Source organism: Pleurodeles waltl, chromosome 4_2 (genome assembly GCF_031143425.1).
Source record: "Pleurodeles waltl isolate 20211129_DDA chromosome 4_2, aPleWal1.hap1.20221129, whole genome shotgun sequence".
In the NCBI taxonomy this organism is placed as follows: Eukaryota; Metazoa; Chordata; class Amphibia; order Caudata; family Salamandridae; genus Pleurodeles; species Pleurodeles waltl.
In genome coordinates, this window is record NC_090443.1 from 894,252,918 (window position 1) to 894,280,439 (window position 27,522).

The 27,522-nt window shown below is 43.2% G+C and overlaps 1 protein-coding gene across 1 annotated transcript in view; it reads left to right on the forward strand.

Moving 5' to 3' along the window:
• EPS15 (epidermal growth factor receptor pathway substrate 15) overlaps window positions 1-27,522 on the forward strand; it is a 792,619-nt gene that overhangs the window by 661,319 nt on the left and 103,778 nt on the right. Inside the window, exon 21 of the mRNA XM_069232684.1 lies at window positions 14,030-14,099. Coding sequence (XP_069088785.1) covers window positions 14,030-14,099 — 70 coding nt within the window. The remainder of the gene's footprint in view (window positions 1-14,029; window positions 14,100-27,522) is intronic.

A 27,522-nucleotide genomic window follows, 5' to 3' on the forward strand; every position in this document is an offset into this window, starting at 1 on the left:
TTATTTTCCTTACTGAAACTCTTCTCAGCCAGTCTACACATGCTGAGACAGTAATAGCTCTTCCTACTGGCTATTGCATCAAAAGGTGCAACAGAATGTACGGGGGTGGGGCGAAGTTGGTATTGCTATTATTTACAGAAACTAACTTATGTGCAGTTTTGTCTCTTTCAAAATACAGGGGTGAAAAAGGGTGCTGTTCCAGGTTCATTTGAACAAAACCTTACTTTTGCAGGACTCCTGATTTTCAGGCCTCCAGGGCCAGTGTAGAGTTTTAGGGAGGTTCTAGTAGACCACATCTTTCTTCTTGTGGTGAAATTGGCTAATTTTAACATTATAGGCTATCTTTACTTGCACTTTGAGCACATTCATTCAACTGATTCAATTAGTAACCGGCCTGCTCTATATATATATATATATATATATATATATATATATATATATATATATATGTATATGTATGTGTATATGTATGTATGTGTATATGTATGTATATATGTGTATATGTATATATATGTATGTATATATGTGTATATGTATGTATATGTATGTATGTATATGTATGTATATATGTATGTATGTGTATATGTATGTATGTGTATATGTATGTATGTGTATGTATATGTATGTGTGTGTATATGTATGTGTATATGTATGTATATATGTATGTATATGTGTATATATGTATGTGTATGTATATGTATGTGTATATGTATGTATATATGTATGTATATGTGTATATATGTATGTATATATATATGTGTGTATATATGTATGTATATATGTATGTATGTGTATATATGTATGTATATATGTATGTATGTGTATATATGTATGTATATGTATGTATATATGTATGTATATATATATGTATATGTATGTGTATATGTATGTATATGTATGTATATATGTATATATATATATGTGTGTATATGTGTATATATATATGTATATATGTGTGTATATATATGTTCGATGGCATGTGTAGCTGCAGATACACATGCTGTGCACTGTTCCTGCCATCTAGTGTTGGGCTCGGAGTGTTACAAGTTGTTTTTCTTCGAAGAAGTCTTTTCGAGTCACGGGACCGAGTGACTCCTCCCTTTTGGCTCCATTGCACATGGGCGTCGACTTCATCTTAGATTGTTTTCTTTCCGCCATCGGGTTCGGACGTGTTCCTCTTTGCTCCGTAATTCGAATCGGGAAACTTAGAAAATCATCAAAATTCGTCTGTATTGTTTACGTTCGGGACCGGTTTAGTATTATCACATCGGCACCGACAACAAGACCGTTTCGGCGGCCCTTCGGGGCTTCCGCTTTTGACCAAGGCCTGGTCGGCCCGACCACACCCGTCGTTGAAGACTAATGGACCGGACCCTCTTCCGTTTCTGTCCGAAGTGTCACGCCAAGTACACCTATACAGACCAGCATCGGGTCTGTAACCTGTGTTTATCGCCCGAACCCAGAGAGGATACTTGGGAGGCTTGCTGAGCATTTCGATCCAAAAAGACCTTAAGGGATCGACTCGCAAGACGATTACAGATGGCGTTGAAGCCGACACAGCATCTCGACGTCAAAGAAGAAGAGATGCGGATATCCATTCAAGGTTTGGACTCCGAAGAATCCGACAGGGATCGACCTTCGGCGGTGCAAAAAGTGAGTTACCTGCCCATCCCACACCCAAGGTCAGAGCAAAAAACAAAAGGCCTCAGGGACGCCACTGCCAGAAGGCCATGGCTCGACCCACAGAAAGGAAGGTGACCAAGTAACATCGGCAGCGAAAAAGGCCAAAACATTGCCGAAGACTTCCGACTCTGGTCGAGAAACCGGCACTGGAAAAATTAGGCGTCGAGCAAGCCTCGAAAGAGCCTATCGGAACCGAAAAAGACAATTTAGATGGGAATTTCGGTACTGAAAAAACTGGCTTCGGAGCCGAAAAGGACTTCCTACACGGAAGAACAAGGGCTCTCTCTACAGCTCAAAGAAAGGCACAGATTTGAGCAGGAACTGGATTTGGAAGAGCATGACCAAACTCTGCAGAGGCTACAAATCCAGAAAGACACAGGGAAGATACAAACCAGCCCTCCGCTCAAATTAAAAAGAAAGCTGGCTTTTCATGAGACTGAGATGCAACCAAAAGCCAAGGTGGTTAGAGAAAAGTCACCACCCCCACATTTCTAACCACAGGCGTCCCCACTTCAATCACCACAGTTGTCACCAGTGGGTACACCAATAGCACAGTCACCCACACGTACTGGGATGACTCAAGACGATGTAGACCCCTGGGATCTATACGACCCACCAGGTTCGGACAACAGTCCAGAGTGCTACCCAACAAAACCTTCACCGCCAGAGGACAGTACGTCCTATACGCAAGTACTGGCCAGAGCAGCAACATTTCACAATGTGACAATGCACTCCGAACCAGTGGAAGATGACTTCCTATTTAACACTCTAGCAACCACGCATGCATCGTACCAAAGCCTGCCAATGTTACCGGGCATGCTTAAACATGCACAACAGGTTTTTCAAGAACCTGTAAAAGGGCGAGCCATCACACCAAGGGTCGAGAATAAATATAAACCGCCCCCGTCAGACCCTGTGTTTTTAACACAACAGCTCCCTCCGGACTCAATGGTTGTGGGGGCTGTAGGAAAACGGGTAAATTCGCAGTCGTCAGGGGATGCGCCACCCCCTGATAAGGAAAGTCATAAATTCGACGTGGCAGGGAAAAGAGTGGCATCGCAAGCAGCCAATCAGTGGCGAATTGCCAACTCACAAGCCCTACTTGCCCTCTACGACAGGGCGCATTGGGATGAGATGCAAGACATCATCCAGCACTGGGAGGGAGATTAACCAAATACTGCATGGTTACTGCATAGAGTTCACAAGATTCCCTCCAGATGTTCCCCCAAGAACGCACAAAATATCTATACAACACTTACCTCTATTACAAATAGAGGTCCAAGCACTGCTAGCAAAAGAAGCCATAGAGCTAGTACCTTATCACCAGAAAGGAACAGGGGTTTACTCCCTGTATTTCTTTATCCAGATAAAAGACAAAACGTTAAGGCCTATCTTAGATCTCAGAACACTGATCTCTTCATCAATTCAGATCATTTCCACATGGTAACACTTCAGGATGTGGTCCCCTTACTAAAACAAGGGAAATACATGGCAACACTGGATCTCAAAGATGCGTATTTTCACAAACCCATCCATCCATCTCACAGGAAATACCTCAGGTTTGTAATACAAGGCAAACATTACCAATTCAAGGTGTTGCCGTTCGGAATAACCACAGCCCCCAGGGTATTTACAAAATGCCTAGCTGTAGCAGCAGCTCATATAAGGAGACATCACATGCACGTATTCCCATATATAGACGATTGGCTAATAAAAGCCAACACTCAACGACAATGTCACATTCACACGCAATACGTAATAGATACTCTACACAAACTAGGGTTTTCTATAAATTACCAAAAATCACATTTGCATCCATCCCAAATACAACAATATCTGGGAGCAACGCTCAACACACAAACCGCAATTGCCACTCCAAGCCCACAAAGAGTTCAGTTGTTTCAAAATATAAGATCAACCATGCAGCCAAACCAACAATACACGTTCAGGTTTGTGATGAAACTGCTAGGCATGATGTCATCATGCATAGCTATTGTCCCAAACGCAAGGCTAAACATGCGGCCCTTACAACAGTGCCTAGCAAGACAATGAACTCAGGCACAGGGTCAACTACAAGATCTAGTGTTGATAGACCGCCAAACACACTCTTCGCTTCAATGGTGGAACCCTGTAAATTTAAACAAAGGGCAGCCTTTTCAAGACCCAGTGCCTCACGCCATTATCACAACAGACGCATCCATGATTGGGTGGGGAGCACACCTCAACAATCACAGCATACAAGGTCAATGGGACAATCAGCAAAAACAACTTCACATAAATCACTTAGAACTGTTAGCAGTCTTTCTAGCACTAAAATCCTTTCAACCCCATTTAGCCCACAAACACATTCTTGTCAAAACACACAATATGACAACAATGTATTATCTAAACAAACAGGGGGGGGGACACTCGTCACAGCTGTGTCTCTTAGCACAAAAAATTTGGCATTGGGCAATTCACAACAACATTCGCCTCATAGCACAATATATACCAGGCATTCACAATCAGTTAGTCGACAATCTCAGTCGAGATCACCAGCAAACTCACGAGTGGTAAATACATCCCCAGATTCTACAAGATCACTTCTACCGCCTGGGGACACCAAACATAGATCTGTTTGCAACAAAAGAAAACGAAAAATGCCAAAACTTCGCGTCCAGATACCCACACCCTCAGTCCAAGGGCAATGCTCTATGGATCAGCTGGTCAGGGATATTTGCTTACGCTTTTCCCCCTCTCCCGCTCATTCCTTATCTGGTCAACAAACTGAGTCAAAACAAACTCAAACTAATACTTATAGCACCACCGTGGGCTCGCCAACCGTGGTACACCACACTGTTGGACTTATAAGTAGTACCCCACATCAAACTACCAAACAGACCAGATCTGTTAACACAACACAAACAACAGATCAGACACCCGAATCCAGCATCGCTCAACATAGCAATTTGGCTCCTGAAGTCTTACAATTCGGATATCTAAACCTTTCAAAAGAGTGTATGGAGGTCATTAAACAAGCAAGAAAACCCACAACAAGACATTGTTATGCTAACAAGTGGAAAAGATTTGTTTGCTACTGCCAGGCTAATCAAATTATGCCGTTAGACGCTTCCACACAAAACACTGAAAGTTATTTACTACACTTACAAAAGTCAAATCTAGCCTCTTCTTCCATTAAAATCCATCTTACTGCAATATCTGCTTATCTGCAGATTAAACATACAAAATCGCTTTTTAGAATCCCAGTTATTAAAGCCTTTATGGAAGGACTAAAAAGAATCATACCCCCAAGGACACCAGCAGTACCTTCGTGGAATCTTAATATTGTATTAACACGACTCATGGGCCCACCATTTGAACCCATGCATTCTTGTCAAATCCAATTTTTGACTTAGAAAGTAGCCTTTCTAATAGCCATCACATCACTTCGAAGAGTTAGTGAAATACAGGCGTTTACTATTCAAGAACCCTTTATACAAATACATAAACATAAAGTGGTTCTCCGTACAAATTCACAGTTTTTACCAAAAGTCCTATCACTGTTCATCTAAACCAAACTGTGGAACTCCCAGTCTTCTTTCCACAACCAGACTCAGTAGCGGAAAGGGCATTGCATACATTAGACATAAAAAGAGCACTAATGTATTACATTGACAGAATGAAACTATTTCGTAAAACAAAACAATTGTTCGTAGCTTTCCAAAAACCTCATGCAGGTAACCCTATATCCAAACAGGGCATTGCCAGATAGATAGTTAAATGCATTCAAACCTGTTACCTTAAAGCTAAAAGAGTTACCCATTACACCAAGGGCACACTCCACTAGAAAGAAAGGTGCCACAATGGCTTTTCTTGGTAATATACCAATGACCGAGATTTGTAAGGCAGCCACCTGGTCTACGCCCCATACATTTACTAAGCATTACTGTGTAGATGTGTTAGCAACACAACAAGCCACAGTAGGACAGGCTGTATTGAGAACATTATTTCAGACAACTTCAACTCCTACAGGCTGACCACCGCTTTTGGGGAGATTACTGCTTTGTACTCCTCCTCTCGGTTACAGTGCGCATGAGCATCGACTCCATAGTTAGTTTTCTTTCGGCTGTCTGATTCGGATGTGTTTCCTCTCGCTCTGAGATTTCGAATCGGAAAACCTTTGAAAACCTAGTTATTCGTCAGTATTATTTCGATCGCGTTTCCTATCTAGCATTGAACCGGTAGTACCGTCGGAATCTAAATTTCGCCCTTCGGTGTGCGTGCGCCTGACTCGGGCCTGTTCGGGCCTACCGTGTGGAAAGCCTGATGGATTGGACTCCATTTCGATTCTGCCCTCGGTGCCACGCAAAGTACCAATATACAGACCAACACCTGGTTTGTAATTTGTGCCTTTCTCCAGACCATCAAGAGGAAGACTGCGAAGCCTGTGGATCGTTTTGATCGAAGAAGCCCTTGAGAGATTGCAGGGCCCGAAGACTAGAAATGGCATCCAAGAGCACCGAACATCTCGAAGACATGGAGGAAGAGCAGTCTCCATCCGAGACACAGACTCCGAACAAGACTCGGAAGATGATAGACCCATCATGGCTGGCCAGCATGTGAGTACGTCTGCCCCTACGCCCTCATATAAAAAAACAACCAAAGACCTTGGGTACACCACTGCCGGAAGGTCAAGCTTTAACCCGAAAAAAGACTGTTGGCGACCGACCTTCCGGATCGGCGCCGAAAAAGGCCACTCCTCCGTCCACTTCGGAGTCAAGCAAGTCGGTTAAAACTTTAACCTCGGACTCCAGCAAACGCCCTCACTTTTTGGAGTCGAAAATTTGACACCCTGCTTCAGAGCCGAAACAGACTTATTTTTCGGGACTGAAGAAGATCCAAACTTTGGAGCTGAAAAAATCCTCATACACAGAGGAACAAGGGCTTTAGAGAAAACTAAAGCAAATCTCAAAGCCCATGCATGAATCTGACAAAGCTTCTGAAGAAGAGACTGAGATTAAGCCAATATTGGAGGTTATGGATGAAGGACCATTGAGAATCCATATACATAAGGAGACTGGTTGAATCCTTACTGCACCTCCTTTAAAGACTAAAAGAAAGCTGGCCTTTCAAGAGGAGTTAGATTCTGCTCAACCACCAGCAAAAGTGCAGAAACAAAAGGAGAAACTAGCACCTCTCCCTTCTTCTCCTCCTCACTCTCTGCAACTTTCTTTTTTTACCTCACAATAGTTCACCACCACTGCCTTCTCCGACACACTCATTATACTCTCATGGAGAGACAGTGGACTCATGGAATCTCTATGACCCTGATCCCATTCCAGATCATGATCCTGACCTTTACCCCTCCAAACCTTTACCACCAGAAGACACTACTGCCTACACTAGGTAGTCTCTAGGGCAGCAGCTTACCATGGGGTGCTTATGCATTCAGAACCCCTGGAAGAAGATTGTCTATTCAACACTCTGTCTTCCACTCCAGATACCAGTGTCTCCCAATGTTCCCTGGAATGGTTAAACATGCTGAGCAACATTTTAGTGAACCTGTCAAAGCTAGAGTCACTACCTCTAGAATTGACCAAAAATATAAACCTGCCCCTACGGACCCAGACTATATAACACACCAGGTTCCTCTTGACTCAGTGGTAGTCAGCGCGGCCAGAAAGAGAGCTAACAGCCAGTCATGAGGAGACGCTCCTCCTCCTGATAAGGAAAGTAGAAAATGTAATGCTGCTGGCTAAAGAGTAGCCACACAAGTGGCTAACCAATGGAGAATTGCCAAATCTCAGGCACTGCTGGCTAGATATGATAGAGCCCATTGGGATGAGATGCAAGATATTATACAGCACCTCCCAAAAGAGCATCAGAAAAGGGCGCAACAGGTGGTAGAAGAGGGACAGGCTATAAGTAATAACCAAATAAGGTCTGCCCTCGATGCTGCTGATACAGCTGCAAGAAGCGTCAACACTGCCATTACAATTAGAAGGCATGCATGGCTTCGCTCCTCTGGTTTTAAACCAGAAATACAACAGGCAGTATTTAACATGCCTTTTGATAAGAAACATCTATTTGGCCCTGAAGTAGACGCCACTATAGAAAAACTGAAAAAAGACTCAGACACTGCTAAGGCAATGAGGGCATTATATACCACACCATATAGAGGCTCCTTCCTTTTGCAGACCACAGTTTAGAGGAGGATTTAAGCCACAATCCTCTGACGCATCTACTTCCCAGACAAAGCAGGGACAACAAACTCCATATCAAAGAGGGGTATTTAGAGGGTCCTACAGAGGACAATATTTCAGGAACAGAGGCAAGTTCCAAGCCTCAAAACAAAACACTACACCATCTAAGCAGTGACTTACTTCTCACCCTGACACTCATTTCCTGTGTGGGGAAGACTACAGCAGTTCCACTCTCATTGGCAAAATATCACCACAGACAATTTCCTGTGTGGGGAAGACTACAGCAGTTCCATTCTCATTGGCAAAATATCCCCACAGACAATTGGGTGTTATCAATTATCCGCAATGGCTATTGCCTAGAATTAATCTCCACCCCTCCAAACATACCACCAAGTCACCACAAATTGTCCCCAGAACACAACTTCTGCTGCAAGAAGTACAATCGCTACTATTAAAACAAGCAATATAACTGGTTCCACATTCTCAACAGGGAACAGGAGTATATTCACTATACGTCCTCATTCCCACAAAATATGGCACCCTCAGGCCCATCTTGGACCACAGGCCTCTCAATCTATGCATCCTGTCAGAACATTTTCACTTGGTAACTCTGTAGGATGTCATTCCACTACTACAAAAACAGGATTACATGACTGCTTTAGACCTCAATGATGCGTTTTTTCACATACCCATCCATCCAGCTCACAGAAAATACCTCAGGTTCGTCATAGCAGGAAAACATTACCAATTCAAAGTTTTGCCTTACGGCATAACAGCTCAAAGAGAGTCCACAAAATGTCTAGCAGTAGTAGCAGCTTACTTAAGAAGACAACACATTCACGTCTATCCATATCTAGATGATTGGCTACTAAAATCAAGCAATTTTACACAATGCCAAGAACACACTCAATATGTGATATAAACCGTACATAAACTAGGGTTCACTCTGTTACCTAAAATCACACCTTCAACCAGCACAAGTACAGCCTCACCTAGGTGCTATACTCAGAAAGCCCTAGCGTATCTAAACACACAAAGGTTACAAGCTTTCTAAAATCTTATACCACAAATACAGCCAAATCAACAATATACTGTAAGATTCATCATGAAAATTCTAGGGTTGATGGCATCTTGCATAGCTATAGTTCCACATGCAAGATTAAACACGAGGCCCTTACAACAGTGCCTCTCACAACAATGGTCTCAGGCATACAGTCAAATTCAAGATCTAGTGTTGATGGATCGGCAAACACATATGTCCCTTCAGTGGTGGAATCTCAGCAATCTAATGAAGGGGTGGTCATTTCAAGACCCTGTGCCTCAGACCATAATCACAACAGGCGCATCCATGATAGGTTGGGGAGCTCATCTCAACAATCATACCATTGAAGGGGAATGGGATGCCAAACAGACACAGTTTCACATAAACCACCTAGAATTATTAGCTGCATTTTTTTCCCTAAAAGCGTTTCAACCTCTTCTCAGACAGAAGACTGTTCTAATAAAAACAGACAACATGACACCCACGTATTACCTCAACAAACAGGGTGGGACACATTCATGTCGACTGTCCCTACTAGCCCAAACAATATAAAAATGGGCAATTCACAATCACATTCATCTGTTAGCACAATACATTCCAGAGATAGACAATCAGCTGGCAGCTCTCCTAAGCAGGAATCACCAACAAACTCACGAATGGGAGATTCACCCCCAAGTACTTCAAAAGTACTTTCAAAAGGGGGGGACACCAGAAATAGACTTATTTGCAACAAGCGAAAACGCAAAATGCCAAAACTTTGCATCCAGACACCCAAATCCCCTATCCAAGGGCAATGCTCTATGGATCAATTGGTCAAGGATATTTGCTTCCGCCTTCCCCCCTCTCCCGCTCCTTCCCTTTCTGGTCAGCAAACTACATCAAACATCACTCACCATGATACTCATAGCCCCAACATAAGCACGTCAGCATTGGTACACAACACTCCTAGATCTGTCTGTAGTACCTCATTCCAAACTCCCAAACGGACCAGACTTGTTAACACAGAACAAAGGTCAAATAAGGCACCCAAACCCCAATATTTTCAATCTGGAAATTTGGCTCCTGAATTCTTAGAATTTGGTTACCTAAAGCTTCCATCAGAATGTATGGAAGTAATTAAACAAGCACGTAAACCTACTACTAGACAATGTTATGCAAACAAGTGGAAAAGATTTGTCTACTACTGTCAATCTAAAACCACTGAACCACTTACAGCATCTATACAAGATATTCTGTGCTATTTACTTCATTTGCAGAAATCAAATTTAGCTTTCTCATCCATTAAAATCCACCTTACTGCAATATCTGCTTATTTACCAACTATTCAACACACTTCTCCATTCAGAGTTCCTGTTATTAAAGCCTTCATGGAAGGATTAAAACGCACTATTCCACCCCGAACACCACCTGTTGCTTCCTGGAATTTAAATATCGTACTTACCAGACTTATGGGCCCACCTTTTGAACCCATGCACTCATGTCAAATTCAATTGTTAACATGGACAGTTGCCTTCCTTGTAGCTATTACGTCTTTACGAAGAGTTAGTGAAATATAGGAGTTCACTCTTGAAGAACCTTACTTCCAAGTACACAAACATAAAGTTGTACTTAGGGCAAATCAAAAATTTCTACCAAAAGTAGTATCTCCTTTTCACATCAACCAAACAGTAAAATTGCCAGTCTTCTTTCCACAGCCAGACGTGTCAGAAAGAGCTCTTCATACCTTAGATCTCAAAAGAGCTCTTATGTACTACATTGACAGAACTAAAGATTTTAGAAAATCAAAACAACTTTTTGTTGCCTTTTAACATCCACATAAAGGTAATCCTCTATCTAAACAAGGCTTAGCAAGATGGATTGTTAGATGCATCCAAACATGCTACATCAAAGCAGAGAGAAAACTTTTAATCCCTCCTAGAGCACATTCTGCAAGAAAGAAAGGTGTATCAATGGCATTTTTAGGAAACATACCAATGGCTGGTATATGTAAAGCTGCCACATGGTTAACTCCTCATAGGTTTACAAAACACTATTGTGTTGATGTTTTCTCGCAGCTACAGGCTACTGTAGGCCAGGCTGTATTAAGAACACTATTTCAAACAACTTCAAAACTTACAGGTTAACCACCACTATTTTTTGGGAGGACTAACTGCTTTGTAGTCTATGCATAGCATGTGTATCTGCAGCTACATATACCATTGAACGGAAAATGTCACTTACCCAGTGTACATCTGTTTGTGGCATGTAGTGCTGCAGATTCACATGCACCCTCCATCCTCCCCGGAAGCCTGTAGTCGCTCGAGTTTAACATTTGTACATATGTATATGCATTTGCATTGAGATCTCTTTATATTCTTATAGTCTATCACTCCTTCCTTCACTCTTTGTGGCAAAACAATCTAACTATGGAGTTGATGCCCATGTGCACTGTAACCGAGAGGAGGAGTCACTCGATCCTGTGACTCTGAAAAGACGACTTTGAAGAAAAACCATTTGTAACACCCCTAGCCCAATACCAGATGTCTGAAGAGATATGCATAGCATGTAAATCTGCAGCACTACATGCCACGAACAGATGTACACTGGGTAAGTGATCTGTTAGACCCCATATTCTCTAACTTACCCAACCTTCGAGTATCTTCCTCACTCTCTGTGGCATGGTCAGATCACTTTATGGTCTCAGTGGATTTGAATATCCCACGTTCCTCAGGTTTTGCTGTAGCCAAATCAGTTAGCAGAAGTAAATGGCACAAAAAATTTGGCAACCATACTCAGGTTAACACCTCTAAATAGGACTGAACATTGAGTCAGCTGTATTAAAGACAAATGTTTGGTTAACCTCTGCTTTGGATGTCTTTATACCTGTGCGCTCCAATGGGCAGAAAAAGAAGCCTTCAGCTCCTTGGTTCAGTGAATAATTGATTTCCGAAAAAAAGCATTGTAAAGTGCTTGAACGCACCGGGGGAAAATCATGAAACGCCTTAGCTAAAAAAGCTCATATATGAGAGCCATCAAAGTCTATCACAGTGGTTAAAAAGGCTTGCGCTGATTTCTATGCTGATAACGTTTTCTAAAAGTAGCAACCCCTTGCAAGAAATGTTTACCAAAGTCCACAGATTAACTAAACTGGCAGTGAACCCACATTTGGCTGACGCATCCAGCAGGAGTTGTGACAAGCTTGCGAACTTTCTCTTAAATAGGGTCAACAAAATGTATATCCCTTTTTTCTGCTGACTCTTGTAGAGCTGAGGTTAATGGCCTGTTATTAAAGTTGGGCAGCATGCCGCAGACTGATGAGCTGAGGGAGTTGACTTGCTGGGCAACACGTCCTTTATCTCCCTGATGAGTAAAGTTAACTCGGGCTCTCCTGATGACTCTACAAAATCTGAACTTTTATTTAATAAGCAGGAGCCCCTTATTCCTACATTTTTAAGTCTAACAAATCTCTCTTTGTTGACTGCTGTGGTGTGCACTGCGTGAAAACATGTCAAGTTATTCCTCTATTAAAAAAAAAAAAAAAAGAAACCTTGCTTGACCCACTCCAGTCTGAAAACTATAGACCCATTTCTCTCCTACCATTCTTGGTGAAGGTGGTGGTGAAACTTGTGACTAATCTCCTGGAGGTCTTTTTAGGGAAACTCCAAGTGCTAGATGCATCGCAGAATGGGTTTAGACCCTCCCACAGTATGGAATCTGGTCTCCTTAAGATGACTGTGGCAGATAACGGAGGCTTAGTTGCTCTTATTCTGTTAGATTTAAGTTTTGCTTTTGACACAGTTTCCTACAAGGTGTTGTTACAGCGACATTATAAGATTGGGATTCGGGGCAGGGCATGCGTTGACCGCTTTTTTAAGATATTGATCCTGTTTCATTTTGTAAGTTAACTCTAGAACACAGCGTTCCTCAAGGCTCAGCCTCCCAGCCTCTTTAACATCTATGTTAGGCCGCTGGCGGATGTGGTGAAATGTTTTGGGATTTCTTTGGTATCCTAGGCAGATGATATACAGCTTATCGTCACTGTCGGTGGGGGTCTATGGAGAGTGCTGTCAGTGTTCAGAATGGTATGACTGCCGTTGCTAATTGGATGCATTCTAATTGCTTGAAGCTGAATGCCAATAAAACTGATATTCTGTGTTAAGGGAAGCATTCTCAGGTTTGGAGAGACCAGTGGTGGCCTAGTGTGTTAGGATCCCTTCAAAGCCCAAATAATTTGTAACTAATTTGGGTGCCCGGCTCGATGATGATTTATCGTTTGAGCCTCAAGTCGAGCCACTGTTGGGAACTAGTCTTGGCACTAGTAGAAGACTAAAATTGATTATTGGCTTTTTCCACCCTCAGGCTCTGCAGATGATCTTTCAGTCTTTAATAATCTCATGCCTCGACTATTGCAATATTCTGTATTTGGGTGTCACAAGCCATGTAAAAAAAAAATAGGCTGGAGATAGCTCTGAATGCAGCAGCAAGATTACTTTTTCATCTGCCTAATTTCAGCTCTGTTTCTACGCTGCTTGGTAAACTTCATTGACTGCCGATAGATAAATGTTTTCTGTTTAAAGCCTTATGCTTAGCCCGTCAGATCATGTACAAGCAGGGGCCGGTCTGTTTTGCATCCCTGGTGCAGTCGAATAAACCTACTAGGGCCCTCGGATCAGCTTAATTTGGCTGGTATGGCATACCAGTAGGATCAGGTTGGGAGATAGCTCTTTTTGAACGATGGTTCTGGTTTTATGGAACAACCTGCTTTTGCATTTATGTAATACTCAGAACCATCTTTGTTTTAGAAAGCAGGTGAAGACCTGGCTGTTTTCAGTTTAGGCCCTTCTATTTTGGCTATGATGAATCATCTTTATGAGGTAGGCTAGCCCTGGGAAGCTCTATTCTGGGGCCAGCTATGTGCCTTATACGTCAGTATAACATAACAGAGATACGGCATAGCAAGAGAGAGCCTTTCGTTCATCACTTATGTATATATTGCAAATATATTTAAGTATTACCTGTTGTACAACACTTTTGGTCTGCTAAAGATAATATAGTTGATTCACAAATGTGTTTTATGAGTTTTTGTTCACACATGGTGCATTTATTACTTTCTGCATTTTCTTTTGCATTATTTATTTCACAGAACGAAAAGTTGACGGTCAATGACCCGTTTGCACCAGGAGGAACTGTTGTTGCAGCCACAAACGAAGCAGGTATAGTTGTCAATTTATGCGTCTAGGCACTTATACAAGAGCTTTTCAACTGCTGTGCAAGTAGGTAGGCAAATACAGGCTCCTGAATCACCATTATTGGGGCCTGTCTAAGCATGAAGGTACTGGCACGCAACTAAAATACTGTACCCCAAACCTTATCTCCATGCTTAAAATTAATCTGTTACATTTTATATTGGTGTTGTATATTCTTTTACCAGTTATTGGAGTACTTAATTAGTAGGCATGAATGCAAGTTATTCTTTTTAGTTTGTTGAAGTTAAGAAGCAAGTTGGCTTTATGGGTTACCACTTTCGGCATTGCTCACCTCCACTTACCCATGACTAGGACTTTTGGTGATAATCAGTTTTTTGGTTCGGTTCATTTAAACCTTAGAAATACGGAGGTTGGCAGGGCAGCATTGTCTCTCACCTTCTACCTCTCTCTTTTGCACTCTTTCTTTCTGTTTCCCTCACTCCCTTCCCCTCCATATACCTCTCCCCTCAAAGGACGAGCCAACACGTATACTTTATAAGAAGTATTAAACAATGCAATTTCCAAACTCTACTAAATTAAGTATGCAGTTCTTTAAAATCACATTGAGAAAAGTTTCTTCACTATTGGTGTATCTGTTGAAATAATCCACTCAGATTGATAGGTAAAGCAGCATGAAGGGATTTACTAGTGTAATCATATAAATGTAGTAGTATGTATTTCTGTGTATCATTTTGGAATTCATCTGAAAATTTCACTTTTAAATAAAGCAGGTTCTGCAATATTGGCTCTTTCATAGATTCACATGCTTGAATCATCCCCGTGTCTAGGCAGGGGTCTCACGGTGTTCTAATGCAAAGCAGTAGAAAGTCAAGCTTATGCTTAAGGAAATGGGAGTGGCCACATTGATAGCCTATTCACATCATTAGAAAAAGAGCCAAACTTCAGCTGAGCAGAGCACAGCCAACACCTCTGCCGTTATGGGGCCGCCAACCTCAGATGTTCTTACTGCAGTATTGTGAAGGGAGTCTGTCTGAGCTCTGCTCACTGTTTTCCTCAAGAAATACATTTTTGCCTAATGTTGGCCATTGTTTGACCTTTACCACTCTTCAACTGATCCTGTTTCATGTCTGAGAGATTTGTGTCTGCCAGGAACCGTCAGCCAATCCTAACAAAACCTTTTAAGACCTTGTGGATCCTGTAGGAAGATAACTCCATACTCAAAAGCTCCCCACAAGGAATAAATCTACTGCCTTCATCTAGCCCATAAACCCAAGGTGCGCAAGGTTTGTCCACTTTCTGGACCATGACCCTCAAACAGGAAAGCTAGGCTTCGACTATTGCTCCAGAAGACAAAGGCTAAAGACATTCCTTCTTCAGGTGAGGAGTAGGGTACTTAAAAGAAGTCTTAAAAAAAAATCACAAAAGATGTTCAGAGGGTGAATCGAGGTTCTGAAGTGTCATTTCAAAGACCTCAAGCCCCAACTTCTGAAGATACAGAGCAACATAGACACAAAGAGTCCAGTCACCACAATACTCATGTAGAACCTTCAGCACCATCTAGGAAGGTAAAACATAAAGAAAATTCAAATATAAAATTACAGTCAACTGATATGTAGTCAACGACTACATTGGCGATGAAAACAAGTGCTCAGCCACAGTCTGTTAATACATCAATGACATTGTTAACATCCACAGTGTCGACAATGGCCACATCGACAGCCAGATTATTGGCAGATGGATCATCATCATGAACAATGACTAGACCATTGACACAGACCGTTGATGACACTTACCGCCAAGGACATCAATGACAGCCTTGTTGAAAGCACTCTCTAAAGCTACTTGTATTACAAAAATGGCCTTTGCGGTACAAATTCTACTTGCACACACATAGCCTAGCAAGTTGTCCCCTTTTTCACCTTGACTTATTGGGCTCTGAGGAGCTAGGTGGCAAGGGATCATTCAGAGTAGCTCATAGTCCAACTCAGTTTTACATCAAGTGTCAAGATGATGGTGACGATAGGATCTGTATATGGAGAAATCTACTCATTTATTGGGCTCCCCACCTGTTCACTTAAGGGATATAGAATCTCTTCAAGAACAATATGGATTTGATGCAAAAAAAGAGAAAACAATCATTACCAGAAAGAGCAAATGATGCAAGTCCCAAGAGCACTTATGAAAAACCTACTTAATGTTAGCAGATTATTATAAGTGTTTGCCTGAACAAATTGAGGGCACAACTTCTACCTTGCCATACATCCCATCTATTCCCTTGAGCATCAGTCCAAGACAGCCTGTCCAACTTACGACCGATAGTAATACCAACCTATGAGGACATGTACTCAAAGATGATGATGATGATGATGACTACAAAGGAGAGATCCCAGACAACCCTCCTATGGATAAAGGAAACATGGGGAAACTATGTTGTTCCTTTTTCTACCCAGCCTACTCCTTCTGCAGCACTCTCTCCCATAGGCGGATATCATGCATTGCTCGAATGGGCATCAGAAACATTTGACCTTCCCTAGACTGTCAAACCTATGAAAGGTGTCTTAAACAGCTTTAACGAAACATCAGGAATGTTGGTCAACTCATTACCAATTACTGATAATTGGTGGGCAGTGGCAATAAAAATCATAAAAATTCACGAAAAAGTCAAAGGAGTACCTATGACTGCGGTATGGGCATGGCTAATCCATACTTGTATAATTTAGCCAATCAACTCCTGGTCATCCATGACTGATTTACTGGGGGATGGGCGGACACAGCAAAGCTTCTTTCAGCTTCCCGCAGATCCTAGATCTGGTTTACGGCTCTCTGCTCCCTACAGCTATGGCTTCAGTGACTAAAGTGGTACTCCTTGCCTCGCGTGCAGCTCTGTGACATACTCAGTTGATGAACACTCTGACCCAACAGACACCCTCTGCCAGAGAAGGCTTTCTGGGGTCAGCGGCCCTGCAAGGCTTTGGTAAATAGGACTTATTGGACGTCATGCTTGGGGACATATGTGCTGGTACAACCATGAGATTCTTTCAAGACCTACAGGCTACCTATCAACTTTCCCACACTCCGTTTGATAAATATCTGCAACTCCGCCATGCCCTCAATGCACATCTATTCCACTAAGACTCCCTCCCAGAATGCAGTCCGCTTGAGGCCAGATTGCTTCTAGGGGAACTGGGAAGGGTAGGTATGTCTCAAGTGTATAAAACGCTGATTAACCATATACCAGCTGATCTGACACATGTTAGAGCTTGATGGGAACAATGGATGGGGCCCCCTTGAGGAAGAAGACTGGCGAGATGCCTTGATGGCACGAGGGTGATAACGAGGTCTTTCAGGCTGCGATTGCTACAGCTGTGTCTTACATGGGTCCTATCTCTTGCCCAAAAGACTATATAGAGTAGGTCTCCTCCCTGTCTCTAAATGCCCTAGATGCTTGGCACTATCCACGCACTCCCATCACTTGATATGGGCATGTCCACACATTGCACGGTACTGGATGGAGATTTTGAAGGAGCTCACTGATATAGTGGGGTGGGAGGTTCCGCTGTCCCAATTGTTGGTTCTCCTGAGGATAATGGAAGGTGTAGATGGTCCACGATCAGAACGTATCTTTGTATGGACTGCCTTAATGGTGGCGAAAAGAGACATTGCAACCAGTTGAACTCCTTCACTCCATCATCCCTCTTGAAATGGAGACGAGGGGTTGATTGGTGTGCACGACCGGAGAGACCAGTCTGTGAAGCCTCGTGAACACACCAGGGTGTGTGGGGGTAATGGTTGGGCCAGCTATCATGAACTGCCATGCGGTTCAAACGATTTTTGTGAATGTGCCTATTGCTTCAAAATGGTTATAGAGGATGGGGTTGTGATGCAGAGGTGTGTATGTGTGTGTATATATATATATATATATATATATATATATATATATATATATATATATATATATATATATATATATATATATATATATATATATGAGAGAGAGATAGATTAGTGCTGGGGACTGCTGTGGTTTTCCTTTTGTATCTTGTTCAAAATTAAATAAAAATGGTTTATGAATTTTTTTTTTTTTTTAATTACAAATCAGGAAAAAGTGGTCGACCCTCCACTCAACAAATAAGACAGGACCCAGGAGAGTTTCCTGGCATCTTTCATTGACCAGCCGAAAAATGACTCTCCAGTCATGGCAGTCAGCTAAAACAAGATCCAAAAATTAATCTATTCTTTTCTGCACACCTCCCAGTAAGGAATAAAGGAGACCAGATAATGTTGGAAACAATTCTCAGACATGGCAGCCACAACTTTCATAGCTTTGAATGCTCCGACCATGATCGGAAGATACGACTGCCAAATGTGGTCAGACTTATATTTCATCCTAGAACATCTACCAGATGACAAAAGAAGTGAAGCAAGATCCATATTCCAAGAAGGAGAAATTGACACAGCTATGAATATACCCGCCACAGGTTTCTGCCAGGTAGGTGGAGAAATAGTTCTCAGAAGCCAGGAATGGCTAACACATCGTGCTTTTATTCAGAGGCCCAGACAAGAATTCTAGATATGCCTTATGATGGAGATATGTTATTTGGTAAACACATAGACAATGCGGTATTGTCCATGAAGACCAGTACAGACACAGCATGGTCTTTAGGTATCTTGCAATAAGGACGATCGCATCCCTTTTTGAGGGCTGAGTCATTTCTAGTTTAAAGCAAGGGTATCAGCCATTATCAACCTTACGAACTGCTACCACAGGACTAGGATAATAAAGAAGAAAAAAAGGTCACTGTGGAGGGGGGTTACTGATATGGATATAATTGTAGTTAAATGCCACTTGTCAGTGTCATACTCCAAATCAATTTAAAAAACGGTCCGGTAGTATTTTTGTTGATGCTTTGACCCCATAAAATTACTTATGAGGGGAGGGTCATCATCAGGATGAAATGGATTTTTAGAGTCACCATAAATCGTAGTAGTCACATGCATGAATTTATAATGCAGCGATGTAGAGTACTAATCCTTATCAGCTCTGGTGGTGTGCATCAATCACTGGTTAAGGACATTATGGGACAAGTTAAATTGAAAAACCCATTTACCGTCATTTGTTCAGTGTATCCAAGGGCTAACAAATTAGTGATCACTGTCCAAAGGCTAATGAATTAGCAATCACCATCAACTGGAAAAACCCACCGTCGTACAACCAGCGTTATTGCAGCGCAGCGCAGCGTTCGGCTTCTTCATTAGTGAAAACAGCCGAAAGCTGCGTTACAATAACAACATTATCTATTTTATTTATTTAGTTTATTCTATTTATTGTCTTGGCCTGGTCCCATGTTATTGGGCTGCCTTTTTTTCTTTAAGAATTCAGCATGGGTACGATCAGCAGTACCGCTGTCAACAATATAGGCTACCTGCTCCAGACAAGCACGACTGAGAAATAAAACAACACAACAATGGTTGCAAACCCCTTCTAGGCGTACATAAGGTTCCTTTGCTGCTGTTCACAACCACATTCCTACCCATCCTAAAAAAAGGGGGAAGAATATCCAACTTCTACATCAATTGAAGGTCTGTTAAACAGACCAATGGAACTTAAAATTGGTATAGAAGTGACACACCATAGAATTTCTCACCATACCACCTGCAAATCCACCTCAAGGCGATCAATCCAACACCTCCTTCAGTTACGTTTGGAGATAAAACAGCTACTCCAAAACAGAGCAATAGAAATGGTACCATCGCCCCAAGGAAAGATAGGTTTCTAATCAAGTTTTTTCCTCATTCAAAAGAAGTCAGGCGAAAAGACTCCTATATTAGATCGAAGACTGAACAAGTTCCTAAAGCAACAATCATTTCAAAAGGTAGCTGTTCAAGAAAGACTCCAGTTGTTAAACAAGTGAGATTATATGGCATCCCTAAACCTTCAGGATGTACATTTTCACAATCTCATAAATCCAGCCACCAGAAAATACTTAATATTACCATTTGATCTAAAACCTGCCCAACACATCCTCACCAAATGTATATCTCCAGTCAGTGCTTAATTTGTGAAAGCAGGAGTGCCGGTGCCAGAAGCTCCACTCAGAACCTGACCGCCGGTGCAATTAAATGTTAGTGCTCTGAATATCAAGGCTGGTAATCTTTAATCCACTACCAGACACTCCCTGCATCTTTCTCGCTCGCTCTTGCAGGTTCCTGCTTTCTCCTTTTCTAACCATTTTGCCATCTTTCTCTTCCTTGGTCTTTCCAATCTATTACGTTTTTTTTCTCTAGCACTCAGTAAACATCTGATGTGTGAAATAAGTGCCTGTTCCCAGAAATAATTGCCGGTGCTGCCCACTGGCATCCATCGGCTCAAATTAAGCACTGGCTATAATAACAGCTTATCTCACAAGGCACTCAGGGTTATGAAGGAGTCAATCCCCTGGTGGATAAAAGAGGACAGTTTGTTAAAAGGTCTAACCTTTTTCTATCCATCCACAGCTTACACAGTGCCCATGGATGCCACCTTAGAAGGTTTGGGAGCTCATTTTCAGGACTTAGAGAAAAATGCTAAGTGGTTCATTCAAGAGTCTTGGAGACCCATCGGCTCTCTTGGAACCTTGAGCTATGTAGCTTTAGCATTTCTCTGGAGGATCTCAGAGTCCTCAGTCTTAATACACATAGGCATCACAACTACCATGTTTTACATCAAGCAGGGAGGAGCCAAATCATAGATATTTCTAGGTTAGCTCTGAGGACTTGGAAATGGATTATAAATCACATCATCATGCTGAAGGTGGATCATGTTCCAGGGGTCAGCAACCAATGGGCCGCCATCCTCAGCAGATCATTGATGGAGTGTCACGAATGGAAGTTTGCCGATCACCAACTTAAAAAACCTCTTTTTGAGTTGGGGACCCCCCGAAGGTAGAGTTCTCTGTGAACAAGGCAAATGTCATTTTTATATGAGCAGATTCCCTGAAAAAGGGGTCAAGGGAGATACACTTCATGTAGCATCTTTGCCTGTGCCTTCACTTTTCACTAATGATGGTACCAGAATGCAAAGCAGTATGAAACAAGAGCAGTCCTGACTCATTGTCTAGCATGGCCCAGGCAATACTGGTACACAGAGCCACATCTCAGAATGCTCCCACGTTCCTCTTAAGCCACTGACAACCATGCTGACTATGCACAAAGGTCAGGTGTTACATCTGAACCCAAAGACATTCCATCAGCCTGGCTCCTAAACCAAGTGAATACTATAACTTTGACCTCTCAGAAAATTGCAGACTGATACTTAACAGGATCAGAACAGTCTATAAATAAAACTTATACATCTAAATGGAAATGGTTCTGTTTGATGTTCTACACAGAAACTGCATCCAATGTCATAACAACTGGAGAGGATTCTTCTCTATCATCTCCATTAAGTACGTTGAGGTTATCACACTCTTCTATCAAGGTACCCCTGGCAGCAATATACAGATTTAGAAGGACACATAACAGATCTTCCTTATGTACACAAACAGTTATTAAGGACTTCGTCAAAGGTCTTTTCTGAACTTTTCCACCATCGCAAAGCCTCCAATCTTGTGGCAACTTAAGACTGTATTAGTGCAGCTAATGAAACACTTTTTGAACTTATTTATTAAACAGACTTAAAATATCTGTCTTAGAAGACAGGCTTTCTACTTGCTATGACATCAGCGGGCTGAGTCTGTGAAATACAAGTTTTTACTGTTAAGGAACTATGGGGGTCATTCTGACTTTGGCGGGCGGCGGAGTCTGGCCGCCAAAGTACCGCCGTCAGAATACCGCTGCGCTGTCAAAAGACCGCCGCGGTAATTCTGAGTTTCCCGCTGGGCGGGCGGGCGACCGCCAGAAGGCCGCCGCCCGCCCAGCGGGAAACCCCCTTCCACGAGGATGCCGGCTCCGAATGGAGCCGGCGGAGTGGAAAGGGTGCGACGGGTGCAGTTGCACCCGTCGCGATTTTCAATGTCTGCTATGCAGACACTGAAAATCTTGGTGGGGCCCTGTTAGGGGGCCCCACGACACCCGTTACCGCCAACCAGGTTCTGGCGGTCAAAACCGCCAGAACCAGGCTGGCGGTAAGGGGGTCGGAATCCCCATGGCGGCGCTGCCTGCAGCGCCGCCATGGAGGATTCCTCGGGCCAGGGGAAAACCGGCGGGAAACCGCCGGTTTCCCTTTTCTGACCGCGGCTTTACCGCCGCGGTCAGAATTGGCCTGGATGCACCGCCAGCCTGTTGGCGGTGCATCCGCGGTCCCCGGCCCTGGCGGTCCATGACCGCCAGGGTCGGAATGACCCCCTATATGTTCAATGGCGTGTGGCTGTAGATACACATGGTATGCATAAGCTCGCCATCTAGTGTTGGTTTCAGAGTGGTGTAACTTGTATTTCTTTGAAGAAGCTTTTCGAGTCACGGGATCGAGTGACTCCTCCTCTCGGTAATATGGCTCATTGGCATAGAGTCTTTTGTTAGATTGTTTCTTTCTGCCGTCTGGTTCGGACGTGTGTTCCTCTCGCTCCTAGTTCTCAGCTCGAAACAGTCTAAAATGGTCTTCTCTCCATCTCTCTTTCCCTGTCGGTATTGTCTTGATCACGTTTTCTTTATTACAATCATCTTCGGTTCCAACTCTCAGCCCGAAGTGTACTCTCTGCCCTTCGGGGCATCCGCAGCCCTCTTTGGGCCTATACCCTACCACATGGCATACAGCTATGTAGACCAGATGGAACAGACTCCATTTTCAAATTTCCACACACCGATCACCACCAGGTGTGTAATTTGTCTTTCCCCAGACCACAACGAGCAAACCTGCGATGCGTGTGGATTGTTTCGGTCAAAGAAAGCACTCAGAGACAGAAGAGCTAGTCAGATGGAAATGGCATCTGGGATTCCAGACGACAGACCAGACCTCTTTGGTGACTAGCACGCACAATAAGAGCTGGAGCAAGAACAGGCCTTCTCAGTCGAAGAATCTGACTCTGATGTGCAGTCCGACATCGAAAGCCAACCTTTGCAGTCGGTGCAGATCGCAAGTAAAAAGACCCTGTCACCTCCGAGCAAGTCCATATCCAAAAATGGCCTTCGGTTTACCACTGCCTTCTGGCCATAGTTGGAGCCAAGAAACAGCTTTGGATGCCCCGCCCTCTGGCTTGGCACCGAAAAAAGCCAAAGTAAAATCTTAGGCATCAACCGCAGGCACTGCTAGCTCTACCTCTGCGCCAACCCAACCAAGTGCACATAGTGCTTTGGTACCCGCCATTTCGGCACTGACGAAAAAATGTCATCCTCTGTTTCGGTGCCGAATCTATCTCATACGACAAAGACTTCAGAATCAAAAACTTGTAAAAATACTTTAGTGGATTCTGGACAGTATTCGACCACCCTTCACCAGTGGAGCCAATTTTGAAAGTAATGGAGGCTCACCCGCGCCAACTTCACATTCAGGAGGGAACAGGGCATATTATAACATCACCCCCTGTCCCTTTAAAGAAGAAATTTACCTTTTAAGAGGCACTTGATTCTTCTCCGCCTCCAAAGAAGCCCATCAAGGACAAAGTTCCACCTCTTCCACAGCCTTCTCCTCAGTCCTCTCCACCTCCTTCTCCAGCTCTTTCTCCTTCACCAACATCTCCCTCTCCTTTAGGGTTTACACCACCAAATTCACCTCCAAGTGGGGCTCACGACTTAGGAGACACATTGGATGACCCAGACACATCGGACACATGATCCAGATCCTATAAAACCCAATGATCTGGATCCCTACCCAGCTAGACCATCGCCACCTGATGATTCCACCTCATATCAACAAGTCATAGCTAGGGCAGCAGCATTTCATAACACACACATGTATACCGATCCTTCTGAGGAAGACTTTCCATTTGATTCCCTTGGCACAACACATAAAGTCAGTTTCTTCCCATGCTCCCAGGCATGCGCCGGCATGCAGATTAAATCTTTAAAGAGCCAGTGAGAGCACGCATTATTACTTTTAGAGTAGATAAAATATATAAAGCTGCACCTACAGATAATTTATTCATAAAAGCTCATATTCCTCCAGACTCCCTGGTTGCATCAACTGCTTCCAAAAGGACCAATAGTCAATCTACAGGAGCGACCCCTCTCCTGTGAAGGAAAGTAAAAATCTAGACATGGCAGGTAAAAGGGTTGCAGCTCAAGCTGCCAATCGCTGTTGTATTGCTAACGCACCAGCATTGACAGGGTGCATTGGGATGCCATGGAAGAGCTCATTGAGGAGCATTGTAAGAGGGGTTCTGAAATTGTGACTGTAGGGGAAACTATCACTAATAATTTTGTTTGTGTGCTGGATGCTGCAGCAGCACACAGTGTCATTAAAAGGAGACATGCCAGGCTCAGGTGTTCAGGCTTTAAGCTGAAGTACAACAGGCAGTTTTTAACATGCCCTTCGATAAAGAGCACCTCTTTGACCCACAAGTTGACACCACACTTGAAAGGCTCAACAAAGATAATCAGACTGCCAAAGCTATGGGGGCACTCCAAGCCGGTACACACAGAGGTAGTTTTCATCACCCGGGTTCACAAGAGGATTTCAGTCATCCTTTTCAGACCAGTCCTCCACACAAAGGCATGCTCTCAATCATATTCCAGAGGCCATTATAGAGGTTCTTATAAAGGAAACAATAGCAAAGCCAAAGGAAAACCATCTACTTCTAAAAGTTCCTCATCCACTACCAAACAACAACTGCCTCCACCTAACACCACCACACCCCACTCCTGTAAGTGGCAGACTTCAAAATGTTTACCCACAGTGGTCTCAGATTACCACCAACAAATGGGTTCTTTCAATTATCCAAAATAGTTATTATTTTGAGCTCATCTCCACTTCACCAAACATACCCCCTCGTACTTGCAGGTTTTCCCAAGCAAATCTCACTCTTTCCGAAGAGGAAGTACAGTCCCTTCTTTTCAAAGGAGCCATAGAGCCAGTTCTATTAACACATCAGGGAACGGGAGTATGCTCCTTATATTTTCTAATACCCAAAAAAGACTGGTGTATCCGGCCAGTCCTAAATCTCAGACGCTTAAACCATTACATCTTGTCAGAACACTTCCACATGGTCACTCTTCAAGATCTTTTTCTTTTCTTGAACAAGGTGACTTTATTGACAGCCTTAGATCTAAAATATCCCTAGTTTCAAATTCCTATCCTTCCAGCACCCCGCAGCCACCTCAGATTCGTGGTTGCAAGAAAACATTACTAATTCAAATCTTACCTTTTGGGGTAACAACCGCTCCCAGAGTGTTCACGAAATGTCTTGCTGTAACTACTGCACACCTCAAAAGAAAGCACATTCATGTCTTCACTTACTTGGATGATTGGCTTATCAAAACCCATACCTTCTAACAATGTCAACTTCACACTCGACTCACAATCAATATCCCACACACACTATGATTCACAAACAGTTACCTCAGAATCAACCTTCAACCCCTTCAGATACAACCTTATCCAGAAGCGGTTGTCAATATACAATTAGTGCTAGCGTTTCCCAGCTCAGCTCATGTTCAAGCCTTTCAAAGATTGATTGCTTTGTTAACACAAAACCATTCATACACTGTGAGGACTTTTATTTACCTTGCAGGGATGATGGCATCCAGCATTGCAATCGTACCTCATGACAGACTTCACATACGTCCTCTGCAGCAGTGCCTATCTCGTTAAACTGGAAGATCTAGTGTTGTTGGACTGCCAGACTCGCTTCTCTCTGCAATGGTGGAACTCCACCAACCTTACGGAAGGTGGACCTTTTTGGACCCTGTGCCCCAGATCACTCTCACTACAGACCGGTTGGGGAGCTGATCTCCACAACCTCACAGTCCAAAGCTTATGGAACACCACTCAACAGTCCTTACACATCAATCACCAGAACTGCAGGCAGTCTTCCTAGCAATGAAGGCGTTTCGTCCACACTTGCAACGCAAAGTGGTGCTAGTGCGTATAGACAACATGACTGTTGTGTACTACCTTCAAAAACAGGGGGACACACTATCTTTTCAACTATCCCATCTTGCACAAACAATATGAAATGGTCAATTCATAACCACGTTCACATAGTGGTACAATATCTCACAGGTACAGACAATCAGTGTGCAGAGCTTTTCAGCAGGATGCAGCAACAAGTCCACGAATGGGAACTCCACCCTCAAGTCCTTCAGTAGTACTTCCTAAAGTGGGGAACACCTCAAATAGACCTATTTGCCACACCTCAAAACACAAAAAGCCAAAACTTTGCATCCAGGTACCCTCACCCTGAGTCCAAAGGCAATGCTCTGTGGATGGTTTGGTGAGGGGTATTTGCTTACACTTTTCACCTTCTCCCACTCATTCCTTTTCTAGTTTGGAAAATCAGACAATCTTCCCTCACCATGATCCTGGTAGCTCCTACATGGGCTCATCAATCATGGCTCCCTACACTGTTAAATCTCTTAGTAGTGCCACACCAGAGGCTCCCCCGACAGGTTTCTAACACAGAATCATGGGCAGAAAAGACACCCAGACCTCAAGTTGCTCAACCTAGCGATACGGCTCCTGAAGTTATCAAATTTGGGTATTTACATCTTGTTGGAAGCTGGCTCTGTATATACTATATCAAAATGAGATCTAGTGTGCACGAAGTCCAGGGGTTCCCCAGAGGCTTAACAGAGGCTAAAGTGAATAATACTAATGGTCTCGTTTGTGGTAGTAATGTCAAGCAGTTAGGCTAATAAGAGGGTAGTGCAAAGCATTTGTTGTACACACATTGTCAAGAAATGAAGCACATACTCAATGACTATCTCCAGGCCAATGTATTTATATTGGAAACATATATTTTGTTACTTTATTTCTAGAACCACAAGGCTCCTGCTGCAGGTTAGTACATTTGCAAGTAAGTAGCAAGTATATGTATCAAAGACACTTTGTTTAGGTTTCGCAAATAAAACGGTTTACAGGCAAGTAACACTTTTCACTTTTAAACGTTGACATAGTGCAAATTTCAGCACAGTCGGGGGGGAAAGGTGGGGGACTGTTAGTGCAGTTTTGAGGTAAGTACTTAACTTATAGTTCCAGTCTTAGGGGGTTAGGATGTCCACTGGTCGGAGTTCAGGATAACCTCAAACTTACACCTCCAGCAACACGGGGCCGGCCGGGTGCAGAGGTTAAAGTTGAAGATAGATTTATAATGGGATCCTTTGGAGACTGGGAGCCCTCGGAAACAGATCTGCTGGCAGGTAAGTACCCGTAACTTTGGAGGGCAGACCTGTGGGGTTTAGGTGAGCACAGGGGTGAGAGGAGCGGGGGGCCACAGGTCAGCAACAAACACACACCCTCAGCGGCACAGAGGGGGCTGAGTGCAGGGTGCAAACACAGTGATGGGCTCCCAATGCTTTT